Genomic DNA, 27,580 nt, shown 5'->3' with positions numbered 1-27,580 from the left:
GTTTATAGACAAATCAGTTCGGTCATGTCCGAGAAACAGCTCCGGACAGACATATGAATTCACGGACGGACGGTCAAAGCCAAATGCATAAATCCTGGCTCTAGACTTTTTCAGGCGGTGAGCAATGATAATTATTACTTTCTAATTCTATAAATTTCATGTTGATTTTCGTGTCATTACAAATGACACCAAAACTTACCCTTCAAACAAGTATTCCTTATCCACAATCGTTACGGCGGCTTCTGCTAGCATCTCCAAGTTCTGAATGTCTTGGCTGGTACTTGCTAGCGTTCCGCACGCTAAAGATTCCGGTTTCTCACATAGTAACACAGTTTTACCTAAAGACCGATATTTCCATAGCTACATTTGTCATTCCAGTGCCCTCCATTCGTTGTCGTACAGTTACTTTTTTCCGACACGTTTCCATCGCTGAAAACGGCAGACCAGAGAATCCGTTTTTCTCTGTGTCTAAAGTTGTTGTAGAACAGGACAGCCTCTCTTGTTACATACAGTGTAACGTTAATGAAGGCGTCTCCCGTCCATCCCGCATAGAAGTACATACTGTATGTACCATTACCATAATCAACTGTCCTTCCAGCGGTGCTTTTTTGTGAAATCTCGTTCGACATTACCCCTAACAAAAAGTCACCTCCCCTTAGACGCTTGCTTCCATGTTCATCTTTTGTTTCAATGATGACATGTATAAAATGCCCTTTTTTGTATTTCGTTTTTTTGTCGTGGAGTGTTACCCTTAAGAGAGAGAGAGAGAGAGAGAGAGAGAGAGAGAGAGAGAGAGAGAGAGAAAGAGAGAGAGAGCGGGGGACGGGAGAGACAGCGTGAGAAGTCAGTACCATACAGAATGTTGATACATTAACAAGAGTTGTACCAAAAACTCTGTTTTAGTTACTCTTTTGATGATAACAATAAATTAGTAAATAAGAGCGGATATAAATCAGTTTATAATCTGGCAAACGAGAGAAGTTAAGAATATTAATGATTTTCATGATTATAAATAAAAGAGTAACATGTTGCTTTGTTTAAGAAAGGCTAGACGCACTTAAGGCGATACCGAAGGATTCAAGTTTCTAGGCAACGGTTGCTAAGGAAAATTTGTCAAATCCACGAAAATAAAGTTTTTGTACAGCAGACGCATGGTTGCCGGTCATTGAACGCATGACGTCATAGATATGCAGATTAGCACAGCATGTTTTTTTAAAAGATTAAGCCACTCCAAATTTGCTCAAAATCCCCTTAAAATTTTACACAATGATACTTGACATACTCATTCACAGTCCCGGACATGGATTAGGTCAGCCTTGAAACAAACACTACGTTTTGAATTATGACAAAAATCTACTTTGTAATTTTTATCGTATTCCTGTCATATCTCAAAAATTATTGAGAATTTTCTCAAAGGCATGCTTAGCCTTATTTATCTTTGCGGTGTCTACAATTCTGCCGAAATTCATTTCAACAGATGGAAAATTGGCCGACTTGAAAGCTTTTAAAAATTTGCAAGAGCAGAAGGCGACAGTGCCAGGAAGCTATATAAATCGTAACGATTTTCACGCGCCATAGCGCGCATTTGGAACACTGCCAACCTTAGCGACCGCCCGCGAGTTGAATCCTTCGGTATCGCCTTAACTTCGCTCGAAAGGTTACATAAATTATTGGAGGAACCAAACGAAAATACAGTTGTTTTGTAGGATTGATGAGTCTCCGTGTTTGTATATGCTCACGTGTTTGCTAAGGTGACAAGACAAACCTTTTAGAGTACACCTGATTAAATATGTGTTTAATTTTTGTTGGTGCCTTGACTAACTTTTATTTACCATTAAAAGAGATAAAGCCATTGCAGTAACTTAAAACTGTTGAATGGTTTCCAACAAATTTAATTTTTATTGTGCTATACCCTTGCACCATTCAACTCGGTTTTGATACAGTAGCACAATTTGCAATATTCCCTACCGAAGGCTTGTATACACGAGGGATAGGTACAAATCCGACACATAGTGCGTCCGTTCTGGTACATTATATCTGATTCAGTACGCCTAACGTTATCATGCGTTGTCAAGACTCATTCACGCCCACCGTACCCGTGCTCAACTATGCCTTACTTGGATTTGAAAATCGACGTCTCACTGAAGGAATCAGGGCCAACTTCTAGCGGTTTGTGACTTTTAGGAAACTCGTCTTCACCGTGTAAGTGCTTAAAGGACCATTCGTATTCTTGAACTATTCCAATCCATTCCATGCCAAAATGATCGTAGTTCAGGTAGGGGAACTTGACATCATATTCGGGAGAGGATACAGTTTCTCTTTATTTATCACGTCTTTCTTGTATCCTCCGATAGTAGTTCTTTCTGGTTCTGTTGTGTTAATTAGTCCTGTCTGTTGTTTCCATGCCTTCTTTGAAGATCGGATTGACCCTTTTTTCCTAAATTAAAATGCACCACATGACCCACGCTAGGTAAATAGTTGAATAATTCATCGATTCAATTAATTATTCCTTGCATGCCTTTGATACAGTCTCATGATTTACCTTAAAAAACATACACACAGGTATATACACTACGGCCCAAAGGCGGCCCATTTTGTACGTGGAGTGCGCGTTCAGAGAGTCAATTTCACCCCCCGCGGCATGTTGAAAATTTCGCCGTGTTTCTCTGCTGCACAGCTAATATTAATGAAGAGTAACAGGTCCTATTTCCCGCATAATGCTGGCCTTACAATTATAATATTTTGGGAAGAATTTCACATGGGAATTCCAAAAATACGTAAGCAAAACAGCCATATGCAAAATCAAGTAAAACACAGTCAACAGCAACACGATCTTCTACTCGTCATTTCATAAATAAGAGGGAAACTCAAAAAATAAACCATAGAGTTTTTAGTTACCCTTCATGATACAGGGCTCGAAATTAACTTTTTTCCCAGGTAGTCCATTGGGCTACCATTTTCTGAAGTTGGTAGCCCAGTGACAAAGTCTGGTAGCCCATGCATGTTTTTTGTAAAGGATATTTTATTTATACCTAGACAAAGAAAGATTTATTTTGCATTATTCTGTCCAGGAGTGAATTTTCTAGTCATTTAACATCAATACCTGCAGATCATAGTCTTAGGAGAACGGTATAGCATGTGTAGTAGATAACAGTGACGCCTCAAATTTGACGACCAATTCACACATACGCATAGCTTATACGCAAATTTTGATGTTCGCCATGACAACGAATTTTTACTCAGCACGTGTAAACATAACATGGCTAAAGATAGACTGGCTATGAATTTCAGTATAACAAATTGGTACAGTCATGTTCCTAATACTTTCGTGGCAATTTTGGCTATATTTCTCCACCATAGTACACTATCATGGGATGATCTCGTACACTTCGGAAAGCGTAATTTGTGGATGGCCCGACAGCTTTTTCTTTGCAGGTTGAATAATTTATGTTTAATTGTGATTAATAACTATGAAAATGAATTTCATTGGCATCATTTCCCGAGCCTGTCATCCAAGTACATCTGTTCGGATAATGATATTTTATTGAAAGTTTGTCGCAACAAATTCGACTGCACTGTCGCCTTTTAATTTGCATGACAAAGTCATAGTTTGGCCTTTCTGTGTCCAGCTGGGTTGATCGTATGAGCGTCGCCCATCTAGCAGCGATCAACATTATTTCTTCCACTATTAGTAATTTCATATCTCAGGCTTTGGTAGTCCGTGTGGGCTACCATTTCATGGGTTTTGGTAGCCCAAGGGAAAAGTTGGTAGTCTGTGGACGCGGGACCACCGCTAATTTCGAGCCCTATGATATGTGTCATACCAAATATTATAAAAATAATAGCGAAATCCGATCGCTGAATTTTTGCTCTTGCCCTGAATAAAATGGCGATCTTACGGCGATTGCTTATGCAGAATCAGGGCCTTATATTGACACATTTTGATCGGTTATCGCCTCTTAAAGTGTACAGACCAAATACCAGTAAGGTTGTTGTAATTTATACCAAATTTCGGCGAATATCAACCATGAAAATTCCAGTAAACTGCAAAAATAACACAGAACAGAGACGAACGGGCGTAGACTCTCCACTGTAATCGTGCAGTGACCGTTATCGATCGATATTATTTTGTCCGAAATTGATACATTGTTGTCTCGCTCACTCGCGTGTAGTTCCCCGTTCACAATGGCGCCAAAATACGGCGAAGTGCGCCAAAATGTGCTGAAACGTAAGTAAAAGTATCACCAAAACTGAAAAAATTGTCGTCGATTTATTTTTAGTACAGGAAATCAACGGATTCCTTGATGTTAAAATGTATAAGTCAATATATGGGTTATTGCAGAAGTGTTTATGACGTGACTTCAACACACTAGCGCCCAGCACGAGCGGCATACCGCGGCACCCAAACAGATTTTCGATCGATAATCTTTTGAAAATAAATTGATATCATGTTCGCGGTTGTCAATAGCGACCGGCTGAAAGTGCTGTTCGATAGAAATTATGCTTCGCGGAATACCGTACACTGAGGCATACCTTTGGGCCGCAGTGTGTGTGTATATATATATATATATATTATATATATATATATATATATATATGTGTGTGTGTGTGTGTTGTGTGTGTGTGTGTGTGTGTGTGTGTGTGTGAAAAGTACGCTGATAGCACACTCACTTCTCACATGTCAATCGCTGTGCAACAGGCTGCGTTTTGTGTATGTTTCGACGCGGTGGAATAGAAGATAGAAGGAGCAGTCTATGACCACAAGCTGATAAGCTGAAGGCAACATATGTTACAGATGAGAGGATGACGCACTGACTAGCTACCAGAATGCCGTAAATTTTATTGGATTACATGTTTGTGAAATATTTTAGCACTACGACAAGGTGGAGAGGGAAACAAGGTCACAATGACATAAACCACAAAAGAATAGAACATTTCATTAAACATACGAAAAAATACTTTGGCATATTTTTACGGGTCGCAAGCTCCAATTTTGTATTACGTCATGTAAGTAAGACATAGAATGCACTACTAATTCACTTATACAGCAAAATCAACATTTTGAAGTGATACACAGGTTATAATAATGATAGATGATGATACTGTCCAACTGATCATTTAATAGGTATTGACATGTTTTGAAAAGCTCATTATGTGACTACAGTAGATGACATTAATCTTGCTAAAGATATTCATCATGTAAAAGCAGATTTCGAGGTCACTCAGCAGTTTCAGTTCAATGATATTGCGATTCTGCATATTGAACAACCTTTCATAATTAAAGGTACACGTCCGCTAATGAAAAGTTGATAATATTTTTCACTTGTGTTGAAGATACAAAGATATGACAGTTTTGAAATAAATAGCATGAAAGACGCCCCTTTTTATATGTTTAACATTACCAAATCCGTAGAGCATTCATTTGTTACCATGTTATTATCCTCAGCAAGTTATTTAATGGTATCAGATGTCTGGAATGGGTAGATTTATCCAGCTAGCAGACCACGTTTGTCGGGATTAGTCCAAAATTATGGAGTGTAGTTACTGTAGAATGTGCGTCAGGGATAGATATTTGGACTCTCAAACGTTTTTATGTCTGATTTACAACCTTTGTTTGCTGATAAACAAAATTCTCAACGTCTTAGTTCAGTGAACATCAAAATTTAATTCCCTGCATCCAATTAGCGCAGGAAATGCGGCCGTTTTGACTTTCTAATATAGGTATATGCAAGGTGATTTGTTTCATTGTTACCAAAATTTGCACTGTGACCCCTGATTTTATCAGATCCATGGAGGACTCTGAAAGACCTAGCTCGTCTACCCCGTATTATATCCGTCTCCATAGCTATAACATTGCTTTTTTGAAAGACCTTACCTATTTAACCTAATTATCCCTGTTGCATTCGTTTGGATGCGAATGAAATGTGTCGTATTCGGAAAACATCGTATGAACCACAAACCCTATAGTGCAACAGAAACCTAGACTCACATACATCTTAAGCTTGCGACCATAAATATTATTTGAAAAACGAAAGATGATTCATAATTTCAATTGAAAATTCTCCCTGTGGTCAAACAACCTTGTGTGTAGCCATATGTAACAACGTGGAGCCTGTTCCGAAAGTTCACAATTTCATGAAATTTCTCAATACTAACAATCTATATGTTTTTTTCGCGTCGGCATTTAGAGACTAATAAGAACGATGTTTGGAAAGGTTTGCAGATAAGTCCAGGTTGTGTCTTAACATATTTAGTTTGCATTACATCTTTGGTTTAACATTGCATCCATTACACTACCATCATAAAAGTTATCAAATATGTTACATACCATCAAGGTACTAAAAAGTACGTTATGAATACCATTTCCATTATAACAATCAGGAGCGGTCTTTTTAAACTGTAAACAGACACCTGATGCACCAGACTTTCCTGAAGACACACCTGTAATAAAGTGATTTTTATATGCATAAACATTCATTTTATGCTAAGTGCCTTCCTTCATTAGCGACAATTGTACGAAATACTGTGAGTTTTTGGGGAGGTAGCTTTTGCAAATGCTTTGCATAGAGGCCATAGTACTAATGGAGTTCCGATGTACAGTCCGGCATATTACCTTAAAACCACTCTTGAGTAGAATAGCTCATTTAGGTTGAAACTAGGGTTTTTCCCAAACTGAAATGTAAATTTAGTTGCTATAAAATTCTCTCCAGTTCCGTGTGCTATGCCGATGAGGTGTTTTCAATGGCAGCTAGAACTTGAAGCATGTGAATATACATTAAAGCCACTATTTATGAGTATTGAATCGATGTTCGACTATGATGATTATAATGATGTATCTTTTCGGACATAGTACAGAACTGACCTACCGCGTCTTTACTTTTTATTAGTCTAAGAAGTCTATCCTCGCCGACAAATCAAAGGGATGAGTCGAATCTACACACTTCTATTCTTTACGACTTCAAATACAAGTCTATCGTATAAGTATCACTAGTTTGCTGATTAAATTTTACTTCAACGTGTAATCTTTTCACAGATAATGTTTCTCAGATATACCGTTGGTCATGCTGAATAAAATAAGATTATTGTGTTACAGTGTATATAGTCGGAAAGTGAAGTGCATTGGGTTACCTTTTCAAGAACGCTGTCTGAATAGATTTGCAAATAAGTCCAAGCTGTGTACATAGTAGCATAGGCCACTGCTATGTGGTTGTACCTACCTGCTGACTCCATGGATCATAAATGGTCTTTCACTTAACTTCAAACAGTCGAAATTGAAATGGCCAACTTTCTGTGCTGTCTGTAAAGGACATATGAGTAGCTCTTTCATTCACGTAAGCAAATATTCTATGTTTATTGGCGACGAGATTTGTTATATCATAACAGCTGCGCGATTAGTGGGTGCGTCATATGTAACCAAAATTACTTATAGGATTGAATCCCAAAGCAACCAACCCATTGATGTCCGTGCTGTCGCAGTTGCAAAAGCTATATGGCATGAATTATTGTTAGTGACAAGCGGAAGGTAAACGAGGGAGGGTTGGGAAACTGTGGGAGAGACAGGGAGAGACAGATACACATGAACAGATTACAAATATTTGAACTTTGGACGAAATGGGGGAAATTGATTTGCATTCTTTTGTATTAAGCATTCTTTATACAGAGAGACATTAATTATTTGGAGAGAAAATGAGCCCAGTATGGAACAATGTTTTAGACCTATGGAGCTCATATGAGGAATGGAGATGTGTTCCTTACATTTATTATTCTTTCTTATGCAGAGCCAAATGAACCCGAATATCTAATTTTAAAAATCTGACAAAGGTGCTGATTTAATTGTCGTGATATTTTATTGTGAAATATTTCGTGTATTTACGGCATGTTGTCCATATGGCCTCCACTTCATTTGATAAATTTTAATGGCAATAGCCTGGGCTATAAGTTAGTACAGTGCTATAAAGGGGCAACAAGTGCTTATAGTCCAATATGGTGCTAATTGTAAAATGGCTATACGAGACAATCAGATTTTTTCCACAATACTCAACGAAACATATCAATACCGGTCTGCTTTAAGATGGGGCACCAGGATCTTTTTGTGTGGTCGATATGGGTCAGTTTCCGATCTTTCCCTTAATTTTTGAGGAACACGCTCGCCATACATTTCGGAAATGGAGAGAGACGTCGAAAATTGTCGCGTTGTCAGCATTTGAATCAACCTCAAAGTTGCATTCTTTAGATTTTGATTTGCACTCCTACACGCACGTGTATATGGAAACACCAATGACTAAACAACACTATTTTTATGCACCATTCCCCTAGTTTGCAATTGCATTTTCTATGCAGATGGAATTGTGCAAAATGAATCTGTGTTTTCTATTTTCTATACTTCTTGTGTAAAAATGTTACTATACAATGCGTGTACGTAGCGTCCAACCAATTAATTGAAAATTGAAAATTGAAATCACCTTCAAAATGCTATTTTCATTTTAATGAAATAACAACCAATTTTTAATATTCGTTTTTTCAGACAAAATTTTTATTTTACCGATTTTTTGGCACGGTTTTCGCGGCCAATCATTTCTCAAAAATATTAAAATTTATTTAGCACAAAAAGCGTTATTTAAATGATTGAAATAGAATTTTATTTTTCATATATACCAATTGACAGACCAATTTTAATAAAGCTTCTATTATTTGGTTATTAATGAAACATAACTCTGTTTCGCCTTGTTCATATTTTGAATCCGAAATGCAATTATCAGTGAAAACAAAATGAAATTTAATCTATTAATTCTATTTTATTTCTTAAATTTCAAAATCACGTGTTCTGGATTATTTTTAAGGAAAGTTGCTTGTTTTCATATTATAATTTGTATCCTAAAATGATGTTTTCATTTTCAACAAAACAAAAAAAATCATTACCAGTATCAAATATTACCTAAACTTAAAATAAAAAATAGTACTATTTTCAAGATTCGTAAAATTTATTACGGGACATTGTACGTATTTGATGAAGAACAAAATGAAGAGAAAGGAAACTTTTGAAATAAAATCATGTCTTACCGATTTAAGAGGAATTTGCAATTTAACTTTGGTGCGTGCGAAAATTAGAAATTGAAATTGAAAATTGTAAGTTTCAACCTTTTTCATTTTTTGAAAATGGTCGAATGACGACTCATTTGAATTGCTGTTCCCGGCCCTCTACCGCCAGTGGGTGAGCAGCACCAATGCGTACGAGACTTCCGGTTTCCGCAACGCATACTTGTTCCCGCGCTTACTGCATGTGCTGCGGAAGACTGGCCACCGAAGACGATATAAAGGAAATTGAGGGTAACTCAACACATTAGCCTACCACGGCGTAGCCAAAGCCGTACACTCTCGCCATAATTGTAGGACTACTCCACACATCGCTCTACCAAGATTGTTTAGTATTACGATGTGGTGAATAAAAGGATCATTGCATTTATTTTGTGTGGAATACATGGCGAGACACCGGTGAATCGATAGTGCTTTGACCCTAGTCATGTGATCTGGGTCCCCGGTAAACCGGTTTGTTGATTGAGTGATTCGTCTTAACGGTGTTTCGGAACCAAAAATGGGGTTCCTTCATCAGTCGCTCTCTTGTTTTGTATCCCCTCCGCTTGGTTGTGTGATGAAGTCATCTTCGTCCTCGAGGAGGAGAAGCCAGATTCGTTATTGAGAGAGTTCAGAGAGTTAGCCACTCTATTGACTGACTATATATAGTGAGCGATCCGGTGTGTGGTGTCATATTATAATTAACATGACCCAGCATCGACCGGAGTTTCTAGACGCTTATAAGGATTTTTGTTTTAGGGCATATTTTGAGCGTTGCTAGTGCTCGTTATGTTAACAGTAAATGTTGTACTAATCATTGGTCATTGTTCGGCGTGTGGCGTCGCTTAATTTCATGTATTTCACAAAATCTGCGCACTGATCTCTCGCTTAATCTTGACAGATTATGATCAGGAAACAAGTCTTTCAAAGTACATGCTATCTTGCGGTGTGTTTTACCTTCAAAAACAACCCTTGCCGCATAAACTCTTCAGAGACTAAGGAAGACAACTCCATTTTAAATTTACCGCAGTTCTTGCGTTGACGGAAGCCGTAAATCTTGCACGCATCGCTGCTCGCCCACCAGCCGGTAGAGGGCCAGGAACAGCAAAGAAATTGAAATAACATGTAAGTCGTTTTTCGGCCATTTTCAAAAAAATGAAAATGGTTGAAACTTACCATTTTCAATTTTCGCAAGTAACAAAATGAGCAGCGAATTCATTTTAAATTAGTTGTACATGATTTAGTATTAACGAGTTTCGATTCTCATCATTTTTGTTCTCCTTAAATGTCAAAATTATCCTATATTTTATATTTTACAGAAATCGGAAGAAATACCATTTTTGTTATGTTAAGATAGAATAAAGTTGAAGACTTGAAATTATTTTATGCTTCGTTTAGAATGGCAACATCATTTTAAAAAATGAATTAAAATCAAAATATGAAACAAGGAACGTTCAATAAAAGTAAACCCGAACTTGTGTCTTCAAATCTTATAATGAATTAATTGATTAAAGCTTAATTTGTGTTTACTGAAAATTGCTTTTCGGATTCAAAATATTAAGAAGGCGAAACAGAATTATGTTTCATTAATAATGAAATAGCAGAAGCTTTATTTAAAACGGGCCGTCAATCGTTTTTGTGGTTTTTTTTCAACGAAGATAAAAATGAAAAATATTTTTCGATTTGAAACATTTCAAATGTTGCTTTCTATGCCAAAAGGCTGTTTAATATTTTTGGGAATTGATTGGCCGCGAAAGCGTACCAAAAAATCGGTAAAATAAAAATTTCGTCTGCAAAAACGAATATTAAAAATTGGTTATTATTTCATTCAAATGAAAATTGCATTTTGAAGGTGATTTCAATTTTCAATTTTCAATAAATTGGTTGGACGCTACGTACACGCATTCTATACAGTAATGATTGTGTTTTCTAAGTCATGTGTGGTAAGTGTCAGCAATATTCTTGGTTTTTTACACATTTCAGATGCAGATGGCATATATTTCTGATAATCAAGATCATTTCATCACAGCTGCAGAAGAAATTGATACCAGTAAGTTGCACACAATTCATATTTCCTGCTACAAAAATGAAATTTCTTTCCTACACTATACAAATGATTGCTGGCTATTCGTATGTTATTCTCTAAGATTATTATAATATGATATATTGATTTGATTGTGTTCAAAATGTTCTAGATCCTGAAGTTCCTACTTTTAATTGAATAAACTGCAAAAAGACAACATTGCAAAATTCAGCTGTAGATATTCTGAGTTACCTGATCTACAATTAACATTTCGGAAGCACTGATACTACAATGAGTTATGAATTATATAACTATGAGAATTTACACTCATGGAGCTAGGGAGGTGTATAATTTTTTGAGCATCTGAAGGTGTTTCACTAGATTATATATTGCCAAGAAACTGTAAAATGAGTCAGTAAAATATGGAAACATGGACCAAGGGTGTGTGTACGTTGTCTCATTTTCTGATCAACAAAATCCAGAATGTTTTCTGTCATTATTTTGCTGATATAGGATGCATATTGGAGTTGACCTTGAAATCTACATGAGTATCAAAACTGTCTGCCTTATCCCTATTAGGAAGATTCAGCTCTTGTTCAAACTGGACAACCTACCAAATGCTCAATAAGATATTTATGCTGATGTTTTAAAACACAGACCCAAAGGGTCTATTTTGGAAATTATTATTTTGTTGTATTTTGTAATTACAAAAGAAAACACTATCCGAATGTTTGACAGGCATGTGAATAAAGAATGACAGAGCCTCATCGTGCTAAAAGCTTACTCAATGTGGATTTAGGCCTAATCTAGTTATGTACGATTGCCACCACCGTACACTCACAGGCAAAATTTATTGAGTCTGCTGGTATTATGGTGTGAATAATAATAATAATAATATTCGGTTCTTATATAGCGCACATATCCACAAGTACATGTGATCAAGGCGCTTTTTTACAATTATTATTACCCCTGGTCACTGGACCTTATATGATACCACTCAACTCCCTGGGGAGCAAACAACAGCTCACATGTGCAGCCAATAAGCGCAGCAGAGCTAAACGCACACATAACAACCTCTGTCCTACCAGGTACCCAACACTCCTGGGTGGGGAGAAACAATGAGGAATAAAGTGCCTTGCTCAAGGACACAACACCATGGCCATGCCGGGGCTCGAACTCACCATCCTTTGATCGTGAGTCCACTGCTCTAGCCACTGGCCCATGATGCCTCCTGAAGGCATAATCGGGTGGTCATCTGCTCTGTGAACCAATGAAAGTACCACAAAGGGGTATGTCATCTAAATTTCACGAAGTCATATAGCAAAGGGTGGGTTGAGGCTTCGATGAAGGTGATTTGGGACTTATGGATTGTACAGTTTATGTGATATTTGTACGGTGAGTATTCAGAATAAGCCACTCTTTTAACTAAAGTTTCGAGAAAAATCTATAACGCTATCACTCTTCTAACTCTCTAGTCGACTCTGAAGCCAAGCATACTGTCAAAGCATTCATCAATAACCTATACAACATAGAATTCTACAAAGTATAGACGACACACGTTACCACGTCCGTACGTCGCGGTGTTCAGAAAGACGATGGATCATACATGATCGATCACGGCACCACACATCGTTTCGTAAAATCGATAATTTTTTTGGTAAATTGCTAGAACTAAGTACAGTCAAAAACCTGACAGAAGAGTATGGATTTAAATAAGAATTGTATAAATCAAATAGAGCGGACAAAGCAAGCGTAAAATGCGTAGGAGAACGTGAAACAAAGTTGTGATCGTACCAGGTCGCGGTCATGTTCGGAATGTATACAGAATGCATGCACACGTTCGGAGAACGCCTTTCTTGCGAATTACGCGATGTTTTAATTCCCGACGGAAACGTGATTATGCAAATTTCATGCTAATATCACAAAGGGCGCAGATCCCGGTGCCCCATTTTAAGGTTACGCGTTTCGCACAAGACCAGTAATTCACTTCCTGGTTCGTTACCCCCCAAGAAATGTCCCAACTTCTGTTTGATGCATGATGGGATGAGAAAAGGCACCAAAATCATGAACACAAGCGTTAAGGAGTAGAACGCCTCGTGCACGCCGATGTCAAAATTGAAACCTTCATGGTGGTTCTCTGATTTTCTTTTCAAATTTTCAAAATTTAAACGCGTAATAAACGTGTTAAATATTTTGTATGCAATTGTAGACCGCAGATATTTTTCACTCAGTGTGAAATTCGTTACATCAAAATCCGTGTACGTTTGCCGGACAGCGAAGCAGTAATAAGATTAATTTAGCCATAGTAACGTAGAAACACTATGATTTGATGCTTAGTTTTTGAACACTTGAAGGAGATGGTTGTTAACACACCGTGTTCTGGTTTAGAACATCATTTTTAATAAAACGAACACGAGTGTTAACAATATGAACTCCAGTCGTTCAAATTTGGACACCGACGTCTACATTTTGAACGCGTAAAGATGCGTCTTGCGTCCGCTATTTTTACGGTGTAGAAATGTCTTTTTGCATTTAAGTTGCACGCATAATGTTTACGGTGACCAGGGATGCGAGTTACATGATTGGAGGTTAGAAAACACAGATTGCCAACAATAGATGAATTATTACTTTGGTCATGTGTTTCTGAATTTTGGCAACACGGGTAATTCTATCTGTCTGCAGCTTGCCATACAATTCTTGTCCTCTCGTAGTCACCATTAAAACCACAGCATCGGTATGTATTGGTATAAAGCATGATGAAGCGATAAAATGTGTGCATGGCGTAAATTAAAATCAAAATGGGCAACGGAATGCATTTATTGATTCTAGGCTGTATATATTTACCAACCCTCAACATGACGTGGATCAACTGCAACTACAGAACAGAACGTCGATATGATATTTTCATTTGTTCAAATCAAAGCCATGTTGAACCTCTTAAACTTTATCTATTTGACATTGTCAATTCCCCAAGATAACAGTTATGATTTTCTCTCCACAGTAATACAGTATATCAATGTTTAACTAGAAGTTAGGCGAATGAGCGAAGATTAGATTATTCAAACACCATAAAGGACAGACGCAAACATATATGCAGCGATTATAACGATTGAAAGCTCTTGTTTTCGGAGTTATCAACAAATGCCAATATATAATTTTCGGCAATACTTTGAATCCGTAGCATTTTCAGGCCTACCGATTTTAATCAAAGAAGCAATGCTGAAATATCGTCTAATTTCTTTCTACAATTTGTAGTTTTAGAGTTGGCATATCCAGCATTGGATTTTACATTTAACGCCGTGCATTACGCGGCCAGCTTATATTTGATGATGATAATAGAGAACTAACTGCGTATTGGCTAAATATACATCACCTATGTAATGATCACACGAAACAAGTTAGAAGATGCAAAGACCATCGCTTTACAACTTTGAATCAATTGAATATTGAAACTTGGTGTAGCATAGTACAGGAAGTTTCATTTGTCAATATTATTACCCATCTGCTTAAGATGGGGCACAGGGATCTTTTTGTGTGGTTGCTATGGGTCAGTTTCCGGTATTTCCCTTGATTTTTGAGGAACACGCTCGGCACACATTTCCGAAATGCAAAGAGACGTCAAAAACAGTCGCGTTGTCAGTGCATGAGCGGTGACTACATCGACATGCAAATTAGGTAGCCGAAAGTTCATAACCCTAAGGTTAAATTTGAACCAAAATACTTGCACAGGGTTTTATTTAGAATAAAATTTCATGATTTTTGTAACACAGCATAATCGCTTTTACAAGTTTTACTCACATAAGTGTGTTTTAAGTACAATTAATTAATCTTATATAAAACCCTTGCATATAATATAAATTGCTTTGTTGGCGAATGGTTTAATGACCGGGCTGCAATTCCAGTGGTCAACAGTAAAATTTGACAATAGACACGTACAGGCTAAATCAATAAGTTGAACTCGATGCATTTGAAGTAATTTATGAGGACAAGAAACTTTATTTTACATCAAAAGCAATCACAATTGACAGAGGAATTAGCAGTCAAATTCTACGATCACACAAATAAATTCTGCCACCATGTAAAACTCGTTCGAGGTAATAGTAAAATTAGTTCAACACTGCATTAACTTATTTCAGCAAGATCAATTAAAAAAAAAATTGGAACGATATTTCGATATACTGATAAAATTAATTCTAGCTACACAAAATTGATTCCAACACATTTTTAAAATACATTTTTAATGCCAACGGTCGATATTTGATGTAGCGACTGCGCGCGGATCGTGAGATATCGATAAAAACATATCCTCAAAAAAGTAAAAGTTTGAATCCGGTGGTCCACCTAAATTCAGCTCCCGAACATCAAACGTTCGGCACTAGGACCATTGTCAACTAAGCTATGGAGTACGAGTCTACGCTCACGCTGCTGTACGCCACAGTACCACTCGCGTTGGTGATCGGTCATGCCCCATGGAAGAAAGCTGAGTCATACTGACTTGGCGAAAAAAACGAAAAACAATACAAGTTAACATCGACAAACAAAGACGGGTGAATTATTCACTCTCCCTGGATTTATTTTACCATACTTGGGCAAATGTAGGAGAACAACATGTCAAACTGTTGTTCGATAATATGACCTGCAACATGAACAGTATTTTTATCAGGATGAGATAGAACCATGTCCCACAAATCAAGAAAACGCACACCAATGCCACCAAAGACCCTCCGTAGCATTCTATTCATGTCATAGAACAGATAATTTCCGCTATGAACACTCTGTGAAACACTGTTATTATCTCGAGGATGTGCCAACTTGATAATGACGATTGAATTTGGACATCGCTCGAAAAGTCGAATGACTGAAATTTGGTCGGTAAATTCTGTCAATGTAAGCTCTGACTGACCACGAAGCATAGTGGAAGCCGAAATTAAATACTACAACCGGGGTGTATGATCTACACAAGGAGACATTGATCTTGTCGATAAAATCACTTTCAAAAGTCACTTCTTCAACCTTCTGAACAGGAAAACCTGTACGTAGTCCAAAAAATTTACAGACTGTTTTTACTATCTCACCCATAATGTCCTTTCTATTGAAAACACGATTCAATTGTAAGAGTGTGGAGTCTCCTATGAAGAAGAAACTTTTGTCTGACGTACAGTTTAACCTTAATTGTGGAGTCCATTTCTGACTTTTGCACATCATTGGTACAAATGTGATGTTGTTCAGCCAGTAACCGCTCGTCATGGCAACAGGAAGATCGGGTCCACAGGTGGGTAGTTTCAACTCCTTTTAGAGTCTGGAATAAAAACGATACAAATTGGCATGAAATCATTATGGTCTGTCGTTGGATAGCATGGGTCTCGACCTAGACAAATATTCGTGCGCTCAAAATTATATGACACTTTGCTAATCAAACATTTCAGCAGATTAATTTCAAAGCTTTCAGAGAACGTATATGTCCATTTTTATGTTTCTTTGCTTTTATCGAAACAGAAAATTAACATCTCTGGAGTTAGCACATGTTATCCAGCCAATTTGAGTTTAAAATATAGGTTAATATTTTGACTATATCTCACAGCACAATCTACCTGAAATAAGTTAAAGACGAACAAAGGAAGTCTTTTGCCAGCTTCAATCTTGATTCCAAACATGAAAACCTATGCGTGTTTCTGTCTTGTGAAACATAAACAACAAAAACGTGAAAGAGATACTTCTCCTCGGGCATCATTAATATATATATATTTCCCTTTGACAAGTTCGAAAGGCTAGGATACAACAAATCGTTAATCAGTGCCTTGAGTTTTATTAGATGTAGCGTCCCAAACCGATCGTATATACTTTTAGAGGAAGAAGAAAACGTTGGGTTGCGAAAATGTTTCCTTATGGAATGGCGAGTTAATGGCTTGAAGTCATGACTTTTGACTATTGTCTATCAAACAGTAAGCCAAGATATGAACTCAAAATGCTGTGATATTTCAGAGTATATTGCATTTTTCTCTAAATTAACACCTTTCGGTAACATATTTGCCACAAGGATGCAACTTTATTCAAAATGTTATGATCAACATCAAGCGTAATATTCAGCGTTTATAGCTTTCATTGAACTAAAGTTACAGGAATTGAAGGGGCCCGAGCAATTTACATTTTTGCAAAAGTCAATTAGTCAGATAATTGTGTTGACTGGACATATGCAACTGGAAGAGTTGGTGCGGTTGTCGAAAAAGTACATTTGCTTATTTTTGTGGATATGACTATTCCTGCAATGGAAGATTGGTTGACATTTCAATTATTTTTTTAAATGAAGCAGCTTTTAAACTATTCTGTTTTGTCAAAACATGATGGTTGTGCTGTTTTCATAAGTATCATTGACAATGACATACTGTACAGAGGATACTTTTGCTGAAAATCTTACCATTTCGTCATATCTCAAAAATTATTGAGAATTTTCTAAAAGGCATGCTTACCATTTGCTTGTTGATAAGAGTGTGGTCATTATTGTCAGAAAAAAACATGATGGTGATATTTAGATTGCTCTTATAGTGAGAGTATCTGATCTCTAAACAAATAATTATTAGTTGTGCAAGCCATTCCCTCAAAAAATAATCAGTTCCTGCCACTCCGTAAAAAGAAATATATATACCAGATTTGATTCAAATCCCTTGAGCTATCGTGCACATAGACAGACAGACAGACAGACAGACAGACAGACAGACAGACAACAGTACGTCAATAGCTCACGCGTATGAAGACGTTAGCTATAACAGTCGACTTACCTTCTATTTGCACCTTTATAGGGCACGCTGAAAATGTTGCATCTCTATAATTTCTGTTGATATATACAAAATCGATTAAGGTGCTTAATGATCAGACAAATACTTCCTGTTCAACAAATATTTCAAAAGAAACCTGAATCTCTGCCAGTTTGCCACACTTAATCGTAATGCAAGAAAAATTGACGAGCATTTTAACGTTATGGTAATACGTCTTTCTGCCAAGTTTGATTGAACTCTGCCCACCATGTCAGAAAAACTGGCTCCAGATCGACATAGATTAAAAAATGGCCTCCGATGGTACGCACTCGACCCTGTTACAAAACAAATTAAAATGCAGTCATAAGATAGTGCTATCTTTGTGCAAACACTGAGTTAAATCAGTCAGGGTGTGTGTAAATTACACCCATTTGCATAAATGGCCGCTTGTTGCCCGTTCATTGGATGACAAAATAAATCAATGTGCACATGCTTGCAATAGTGTTTTGTCCTTATACCAAGTTTATAGACAAATCAGTTCGGTCATGTCCGAGAAACAGCTCCGGACAGACATATGAATTCACGGACGGACGGTCAAAGCCAAATGCATAAATCCTGGCTCTAGACTTTTTCAGGCGGTTAGCAATGATAATTATTACTTTCTAATTCTATAAATTTCATGTTGATTTTCGTGTCATTACAAATGACACCAAAACTTACCCTTCAAACAAGTATTCCTTATCCACAATCGTTACGGCGGCTTCTGCTAGCATCTCCAAGTTCTGAATGTCTGGCTGGTACTTGCTAGCGTTCCGCACGCTAAAGATTCCGGTTTCTCACATAGTAACACAGTTTTACCTAAAGACCAGATATTTCCATAGCTACATTTGTCATTCCAGTGCCCTCCATTCGTTGTCGTACAGTTACTTTTTTCCGACACGTTTCCATCGCTGAAAACGGCAGACCAGAGAATCCGTTTTTCTCTGTGTCTAAAGTTGTTGTAGAACAGGACAGCCTCTCTTGTTACATACAGTGTAACGTTAATGAAGGCGTCTCCCGTCCATCCCGCATAGAAGTACATACTGTATGTACCATTACCATAATCAACTGTCCTTCCAGCGGTGCTTTTTTGTAAAATCTCGTTCGACATTACCCCTAACAAAAAGTCACCTCCCCTTAGACGCTTGCTTCCATGTTCATCTTTTGTTTCAATGATGACATGTATAAAATTCCTTTTTTGTATTTCGTTTTTTTGTCGTGGAGTGTTACCCTTAAAAGAGAGAGAGAGAGAGAGAGGGAGAGAGAGAGAGAGAGAGAGAGAGAGAGAGAGAGAGAGAGAGGGGGGACGGGAGAGACAGCGTGAGAAGTCAGTACCATACAGAATGTTGATACATTAACAAGAGTTGTACCAAAAACTCTGTTTTAGTTACTCTTTTGATGATAACAATAAATTAGTAAATAAGAGCGGATATAAATCAGTTTATAATCTGGCAAACGAGAGAAGTTAAGAATATTAATGATTTTCATGATTATAAATAAAAGAGTAACATGTTGCTTTGTTTAAGAAAGGCTAGACGCACTTAAGGCGATACCGAAGGATTCAAGTTTCTAGGCAACGGTTGCTAAGGAAAATTTGTCAAATCCACGAAAATAAATTTTTTGTACAGCAGAAGCATGGTTGCCGGTCATTGAACGCATGACGTCATAGATATGCAGATTAGCACAGCATGTTTTTTTAAAAGATTAAGCCACTCCAAATTTGCTCAAAATCCCCTTAAAATTTTACACAATGATACTTGACATACTCATTCACAGTCCGGACATGGATTTTGTCAGCCTTGAAACAAACACTACGTTTGAATTATGACAAAATCTACTTTGTAATTTTTATCCTATTCCTGTCATATCTCAAAAATTATTGAGAATTTTCTCAAAGGCATGCTTAGCCTTATTTATCTTTGCGGTGTCTACAATTCTGCCGAAATTCATTTCAACAGATGGAAAATTGGCCGACTTGAAAGCTTTTAAAAATTTGCAAGAGCAGAAGGCGACAGTGCCAGGAAGCTATATAAATCGTAACGATTTTCACGCGCCATAGCGCGCATTTGGAACACTGCCAACCTTAGCGACCGCCCGCGAGTTGAATCCTTCGGTATCGCCTTAACTTCGCTCGAAAGGTTACATAATTATTGGAGGAACCAAACGAAAATACAGTTGTTTTGTAGGATTGATGAGTCTCCGTGTTTGTATATGCTCACGTGTTTGCTAAGGTGACAAGGGAAACCTTTTAGAGTACGCCTGATTAAATATGTGTTTAATTTTTGTTGGTGCCTTGACTAACTTTTATTTACCATTAAAAGAGATAAAGCCATTGCAGTAACTTAAAACTGTTGAATGGTTTCCACACAAATTTAATTTTTATTGTGCTATACCCTTGCACCATTCAACTCGGTTCTGATACAGTAGCACAATTTGCAATATTCCCTACCGAAGACTTGTATACACGAGGGATAGGTACAAATCCGACACATAGTGCGTCCGTTCTGGTACATTATATCAGATTCAGTACGCCTAACGTTATCATGCGTTGTCAAGACTCATTCACGCCCACCGTACCCGTGCTCAACTATGCCTTACTTGGATTTGAAAATCGACGTCTCACTGAAGGAATCAGGGCCAACTTCTAGCGGTTTGTGACTTTTAGGAAACTCGTCTTCACCGTGTAAGTGCTTAAAGGACCATTCGTATTCTTGAACTATTCCAATCCATTCCATGCCAAAATGATCGTAGTTAAGGTAGGGGAACTTGACATCATATTCGGGAGAGGATGCAGTTTTCTCTTTATTTATCACGTCTTTCTTGTATCCTCCGATAGCAGTTCTTTCTGGTTCTGTTGTGTTAATAATCCTGTCTTTTGTTTCCATGCCATCTTTGAAGATCGGATAGACCTTTTTTTCCTAAATAAAAAGTGCACCACATGGCCCACGCTAGGTAAACACTTGAAATAATTCAATTAATTATTCCGTGCATGCCTTTGAAACAGTCTCATGGTTTACCTTAATATATATTATATGTCTACCTTAATATATTATATATATATATATATATATATATATATATATATATATATATATATAGCACACTGATAGCACACCCACATCTCACATATCACATCGCTGTGCAACAGCCTGCGTTTTGCGTTTGTTTCGACAGCGGTGGAATAGAAGATAAAAGGAGCAGTCTATGGCCATAAGATGATAAGCTGAATACATAATATGTTACAGATGTAAGGATGGCGCACAGGCTAGCTAAAAGAATGCCGTACATTTTATTGGTTTACATGTGTATGAAATATTTCACCACTATGACAAGATGGAATTTTCGTCCATGAAAGTACAACTGTATCACCCCTATTTGTAACAATCAACCCTATTTGTAACAAAACCTCATTTTCAAAAAACTTTGCCGTATTTGTTGAATCTTGATGAAATATGCATATTTGTATGTTTGGGGGCAATTTTCTTTTTTTTTCCTTGTCGAAACTCATTTTTTCTGTAACTTCTTTTGTTACAAATTGGGTTGATTGTTACAAATAGGGGTGACATGTCAACCCTATTTGTAACAATCAACCCTATTTGTAACAGTCGCAAGCTTCAATTTTGTATTACGTCATGTAAGTAAGACCATAGAATGCAATACCAATTCAATGACACAACAAAAATCTACATTTTGACCAGTGATTCACAACTTTATGGTACTTATGCAACAGGTTATAATACTGATAGATGACGATACCTTCCAACTGATCATTTAATATGCATTGACATGTTTGTAAAAGCTTATTATGTGACTACATTAGATAAAACTAATCTTGCTGAAGATACTCATCATGTAACAGCAGATGTCGAGGTCACTCAGCAGTTTCCGTTCAATGATATTGCGATTCTGCATATTGAATAACCTTTAATAATTAACAGTACACGTCTGGTAATGATGAGTTGATAATTTATGTCACTTGTGTTGAAGATATGATAGTATTGAAATAAATACCATAACAACAACCATACCGTAACAAACGCCTCTTTTTTATGTTAAACATTACCAAATCCGTAAAGAATTCATTTTTCCCATATTATTATCCTCAGCAAGTTATTTAATGGTATCAGATGTCTGGTATGGGTAGATTTATCCAGCTAGTAGGCCACGTATGTCGGGATTAGTCCAGGTTTGTGGAGTTTAGTTACGGTAGAATGTGCGTCAGGGACAGATATTCGGACTCTCAAACGTTTTTATGTCTGAATTACAACCTTTGTTTGCTCATTAACAAAATTTTTAACGTCCAGTTAGCGCAGGGATTGTGGCCGTTTTGACTTTCTAATATAGGTATGTGCAAGGTGATTTGTTTCACTGTTACCAAAATTTGCACTGTGACCCCTGATTTTATCAGATCCATGGAGGACTCTGAAAGACCTAGCTCGTCTACCCCGTATTATATACGTCTACATAGCTACAACATAGCTTTTGAAAGACCTCACCTGTTTAACATAAATATCTCTGTTACATTCGTTTGGATGCGAATGAAATTGTCGTAATTGGAAATCATCGTATGAACCATAAACCGTATAGTGCAACAGAACCTAGACACACATACATATTAAGCTTGCGGCCATAAATATTATTTAATAAACGAATGATGATTCATAATTTCAACTGAAAATTCTCCCTGTGGTCAAACAACTTTGTGTGTAGCCATATGTAACAATGTGGAGCCTGTTCTGAAAGTTCACAATTTCATGAAATTTTTCAAACAGAAACAAGCTATATGTTTTTCGCGTCGGACTTAAGTAAACACCTATTGCCTGGTCATGAGGGCTATAGGGCCCGTCTATTACCCCGAGGGGCCATGTGTTACCAGAAACTCATTGCTATTCCCCGAGGCCGTAGGCCGAGGGGTATAGCGATGTGTTTCTGGTAACACACGGCCTCGAGGGGTAATAGACGAGGGCTATAGCCCGAATAAAGACAGGCTATAGGTGTTTTATAACACGCCACATGCTCATGTTGTATTGTTATATAATTTTTAATGTGTTTTAATATTTTGCACCGCAACAATCTATTGTGACAAGTTTACTGGGCGATGTCTCCACAGCGGTTTCAGTTATACGTGGTACCACTTTCTTTAAAAAATATTCTAAGCATACCTAGCGACATCCTTAGTTGCACTTTAATCTTTTCCGTCGATGTGCTGTTCAAGTTCCTACGCTGTTGGAATGTTGGAAAATGTTGGAAAATCTGTTTTAGAGAATGTGTCGTTACCTATCCGGAACCACATCACGTCCAGTCACCTGCCATTGTTGCAAAGCTGCAGACGACACTACGGTCACGTGACCGGGCACTTTTCCAAATTTGGTCAAAACTATCTCCCTAGGAAATAGCTTTTCAAAAAATACCTCTGACGTCACTTTTGTCGATCCGGTTGGGACTAGACGTATCTATTTTCTCGTCACGTGACGTATTCTGGCGAATCGCGACACGGAATGTGCATGTGGCGTGTTATAAAGACTATCTAAGAACGCTGTTTGGAAAGGTTTGCAGATATGTCCAGGTTGTGTCTTAACGTATTTAGTTTGCATTACGTCTTTGGTTTAACATTGCATCCATTACATTACCATCATAAAAGTTATCAAATATGTTACTTACCATCAAAGTACTAAGAAAGTACGTTATGAGTACCATCCCTACTATAACAATCAGGAGCGGTCTTTTAAACTGTAAACACACCCCTGATGCACCAGACTTTCCTGAAGACACTCCTGTAATAAAGTGATTTTTAAATGCATAAGTATTCATTTTATGCTAAGTGCCTTCCTCGATTAGCGATAACTGTATGAAATACTGTGAATTTTGGGAGGTAGCTTTAGTAAATACTTTGCATAGAAGTCATAGTACTAATGGAGTACCCGATGTACAGTCCGGCATATTACCTTAAAACCACTCTTGAGTAGAATAGCTCATTTAGGTTGAAACTAAGGTTTTTCCCAAACTGAAATGTAAATTTATTTGCTATAAAATTCTCTCCAGTTCCGTGTGCTATGCCGATGAGGTGTTTTCAAATGGCAGCTAGAACTTGAAGCATGTGAATATACATTGAAGCCACTATTTATGAGTATTGACTCGATGTTCGACTGTGATGACTATAATGGTGTATCTTTTTGGACATAGTAGGAACTGACCTACCGCGTCTTTACTTTTTATTAGTCTAAGAAGTCTATCCCCGCCGACAAATCAAAGGGATGAGTCGAATCTACACACTTCTATTCTTTACGACTTCAAATACAAGTCTATCGTACAAAAGTATCACTAGTTTGCTGATTAATTTTACTTCAACGTGTAAATTTTTCACAGATAATGTTTCTCAGATATACCGTTGGTCATGCTGAATAAAATAAGATTATTGTGTTACAGTGGTTTGCTTTGAAGAATTGGCATTACGAGACGTAGACATTTTGTCTAAATTGAGGTGTTGCTAACACTGTCAGGTGTAATTATCAGCTTAGCCGTAATTCAAGTCGAGCACAGAGAAATCATCACTTCCAAAGTTGGAACATTGTCTTACAGCAGGTCAGTCATGTAGTGAAAACAACTACACCGCAAAGCAAGTGATAAGACTTCCACAGTGCTCGGACATATGTGGTGGTGTTGTTTAGACTTAGTCCAACCGTCTGCTAGACAATGTTTAATCGTTTGCAGAATTGGTGTTTTTGATCGACTTATGGTACCGCTTAGCTGTTAATTGCACCCTACAGTTTTTGCTACACCTCGATTTAGACAATACTAGTTCGACTAATGCCAATGCTTTAAAGCAAACCACTTTATATAGCTCGGAAAGTGAAGTGTGTTCGGTTACCTTTTCAAGAGACTAACTAAGAACGCTGTTTGAACAGATTTGCAGATAAGTCCAAGCTGTGTACATAGTAGCATAGGCCACTGGTATGTGGTTGTACCTACCTGCTGACTCCATGGATCGTAAATGGTCTTTCACTTTACTTCAAACAGTCGAAATTAAAATGGCCAACTTTCTGTGCTGTCTGAAAAGGACATATGAGTAGCTCTTTCATTCACGTAAGCAATATCCTATGTTATTGGCGAAGAGATTTGTTTTATCATAACAGCTGCGCGATTAATAGGTGCGTCATATGTAACTAAAATTACTTACAGGATTGAATCCCAAAGCAACCAACCAATGGTTGTCTGTGCTGTCGCAGTTGCAAAAGCTATGGCATGATTAGTGACAAGCGGAAGGTAAACGAGGGAGGGTTGGCAAACTGTGGGAGAGACAGGGACAGACAGATACAAAATATTTGAACTTTGGACGAAATGGGAGAAATTGATTTGCATTCCTTTGTATTAGCATTCTTTATATATGAGACAAAATTATTTTGAGAGAAAATGAGCCCAGTATGGAACAATGTTTTAGACCTATGGAGGTCGTATGAGGAATGGAGATGTGTTCCTTACATTTATTATTCTTTCTTATGCAGAGCCAAATGAACCCGAATATCTAATTTTAAAAATCTGACAAAGGTGCTGATTTAATTGTCGTGATATTTTATTGTGAAATATTTCGTGTATTTACGGCATGTTGTCCATATGGCTTCCACTTCATTTGATAAATTTTAATGGCAATAGCCTGGGCTATAAGTTAGTACAGTGCTATAAAGGGGCAACAAGTTCTTATAGTCCAATATGGTGCTAATTGTAAAATGGCTATACGAGACAATCAGATTTTTTTCCACAATATTCAACGAAACATATCAATACCGTTCTGCTTTAAGATGGGGCACCGGGATCTTTTTGTGCGCTCGATATAGGTCAGTTTCCGATTTTTCCCTTGATTTTTTGAGGAACACGCTCGGCACCCATTTCCGAAATGGAGAGAGACGTCAAAAACAGTAACGTTGTCAGCGCGCGCCCGATGACGACATCGATATGCAGATTGGGTAGCAAAAAGTTCAAAACCCTAAGGCTTTTTAAATCGTCACATTAGAACCAAAATACTTGCCCAGGGTTTCATTTAGTGAGCTCTGCTAGGGCTTGATAGTCCGTGCCATGAGGGGCCCACAGTGCAACCCCCAAATAAACCTACTACATGGACTATGACGTGTTCCTTTTTCGACTGGAATGATTTGATGTTTGTTTTTCACTGGGGGCATTACAACTCTGCAAAAATCACTGATTCTGAGCGTTTCGGGACGTACATTTTTCTTTAAGAAGTTGGAGAAAGGCTATCCAAAAACGATACGTCAACATGTAGATACATCGACCGTTTTGACTTGTTGTGAAAATCAGTAAAATTTGTTGGCTATGAGAAAAGCTTTAGTGATTTTACTGTCGACCACCAAATGTCGGTGAACGAAACCACAATTTTTGGTGTCCAGCAGAAATTCCTTGGTTACTGAGCGAGATGAGAAGTTTGGTCGACGTGGAATCACAGAAGGTAATGCCGAACCGTACGCACGGCGCCATCTTGCTCGAAGCCGGGATATATCCACCAGTACGCTGACATTGACAACATGTCAAATATTGAGCAACATTATTTCACATGTCAAGGAGAGGAAATTTTGATGACGTCGCTACTTCAATAAATAAACGTTTTCGGTGTGCCTACTCGAAGTCTGTAATGCGTACGTTGACTTTCACATTCGACATTGTGCTGTGTTTGTGCTTTGCTATGTGCTGCAGTAGGCTATAATGTAACTCCATTGCCGCTTGAGGTCAACTCAGGGACCAGACTAGCTGTGGGTCCATAGCTGTGGTGTTTTCAGACGGGATTCCTGCCGTGTGATATCGATGACCATCGTTCCTCTTATTGACATTGCCAGTCTCACAAAACTGAAATAAAACTTTTACGATTTCTGGTCATGGTGAGTTCCTTATAACCAAGCTGTCGATGAGTGTTGGCAATTTGTAATTTGGATGGAAAGTTTTTCGTAATATCGTCAAACAAACATGCGCAAAGGTGCTTGCGGGGGATTTGGACGCTAGTCTATTCAAGATCCCATGTCTGTGGTGGCGGGGTTAAAATCGTAAAAGTCACAACCAGTCGATAAAGGCAGGAATCCCGTCTGAAAACACCACAGCTATGGACCCACAGCTAGGACCAGACTCGATATCCATTGATTATGCGAATCACCTTGGGCCGGATGATGTGACATGGCTGTGACATGTTTTTAGCTGATGAGTATTGCTATGAGGATTGCTTGGTTGTAAGTTGAGATAAATTGCCGTATATTGAACAAATCTGACAGAACAAATTATTATTGTATAATACTTACTTTTCGTCTTTGAAAAATTACATGTTCAACATTCAGCAAGGTCAAAATATGTAAAGGTTAGAAATCTTTCATACAAAATGACTAATGATATCGAATTGATTTGCACTCCTACACGCACGTGTATTTGGAAACACCAATGGGTACACAACACTGTTTTTACACACCATTCCCCTAGTTTGCAATTGCATTTTCTATGCAGATGAAATTGTGCAAAATGAATCGGTTTTTCTTTTTTCTATGTGTAAAAATGTTACTATACGGTAATGATTGTGTTTTCTAAGTCATATGTGGTAAGTGTAAGCAATATTCTTGGTTTTTCTACACATATCAGATGCAGATGGCATATATTTCTGATGATCAAGATCATTTCATCACAGCTGCAGAAGAAAATGATACCA

General features: G+C 37.6%; 1 protein-coding gene across 2 annotated transcripts; it reads right to left on the bottom strand.

The window, feature by feature from the left end:
• Positions 1–15,069: 15,069 nt before the first annotated feature.
• On the bottom strand, positions 15,070–24,983 carry LOC139147490 (uncharacterized). 2 transcript variants are annotated; one of them, XR_011555734.1, is made up of 6 exons: positions 24,856–24,983; positions 23,548–23,660; positions 20,485–20,804; positions 18,568–19,117; positions 17,872–17,924; positions 15,070–16,394 (listed from the first exon to the last, which is right to left on the bottom strand). XR_011555734.1 is itself a non-coding variant. In XM_070718604.1 (3 exons), exons 1-3 carry the CDS (start codon positions 24,866–24,868, stop codon positions 20,481–20,483), a joined length of 450 nt encoding a protein of 149 aa, XP_070574705.1. In that variant the 5' UTR covers positions 24,869–24,974; the 3' UTR covers positions 20,426–20,480. The 2 variants fall into 2 exon arrangements, 1 of the variants encoding a protein (XP_070574705.1); XM_070718604.1 differs by lacking the exons at positions 15,070–16,394; positions 17,872–17,924; positions 18,568–19,117 and having other exon boundaries at positions 20,426–20,804; positions 24,856–24,974.
• Between the last annotated feature and the right edge of the window lie 2,597 nt (positions 24,984–27,580).

The sequence above is a fragment of the Ptychodera flava genome, chromosome 2 (assembly GCF_041260155.1).
Source record: "Ptychodera flava strain L36383 chromosome 2, AS_Pfla_20210202, whole genome shotgun sequence".
In the NCBI taxonomy this organism is placed as follows: Eukaryota; Metazoa; Hemichordata; class Enteropneusta; family Ptychoderidae; genus Ptychodera; species Ptychodera flava.
Note: the sequence above shows the minus strand (reverse complement) of the source record. Positions and strands in the feature narration are given on the sequence as shown.

What these genes read in the sequence shown, in the direction of transcription:
- LOC139147490 (XM_070718604.1), bottom strand. An exon ending in ACTTTCTTAGTACTTTGATG is followed by an intron (nt 20,805 to 23,547) that starts GTAAGTAACATA and finishes CTTTTTATTTAG; the next exon opens with GAAAAAAAGGTCTATCCGAT.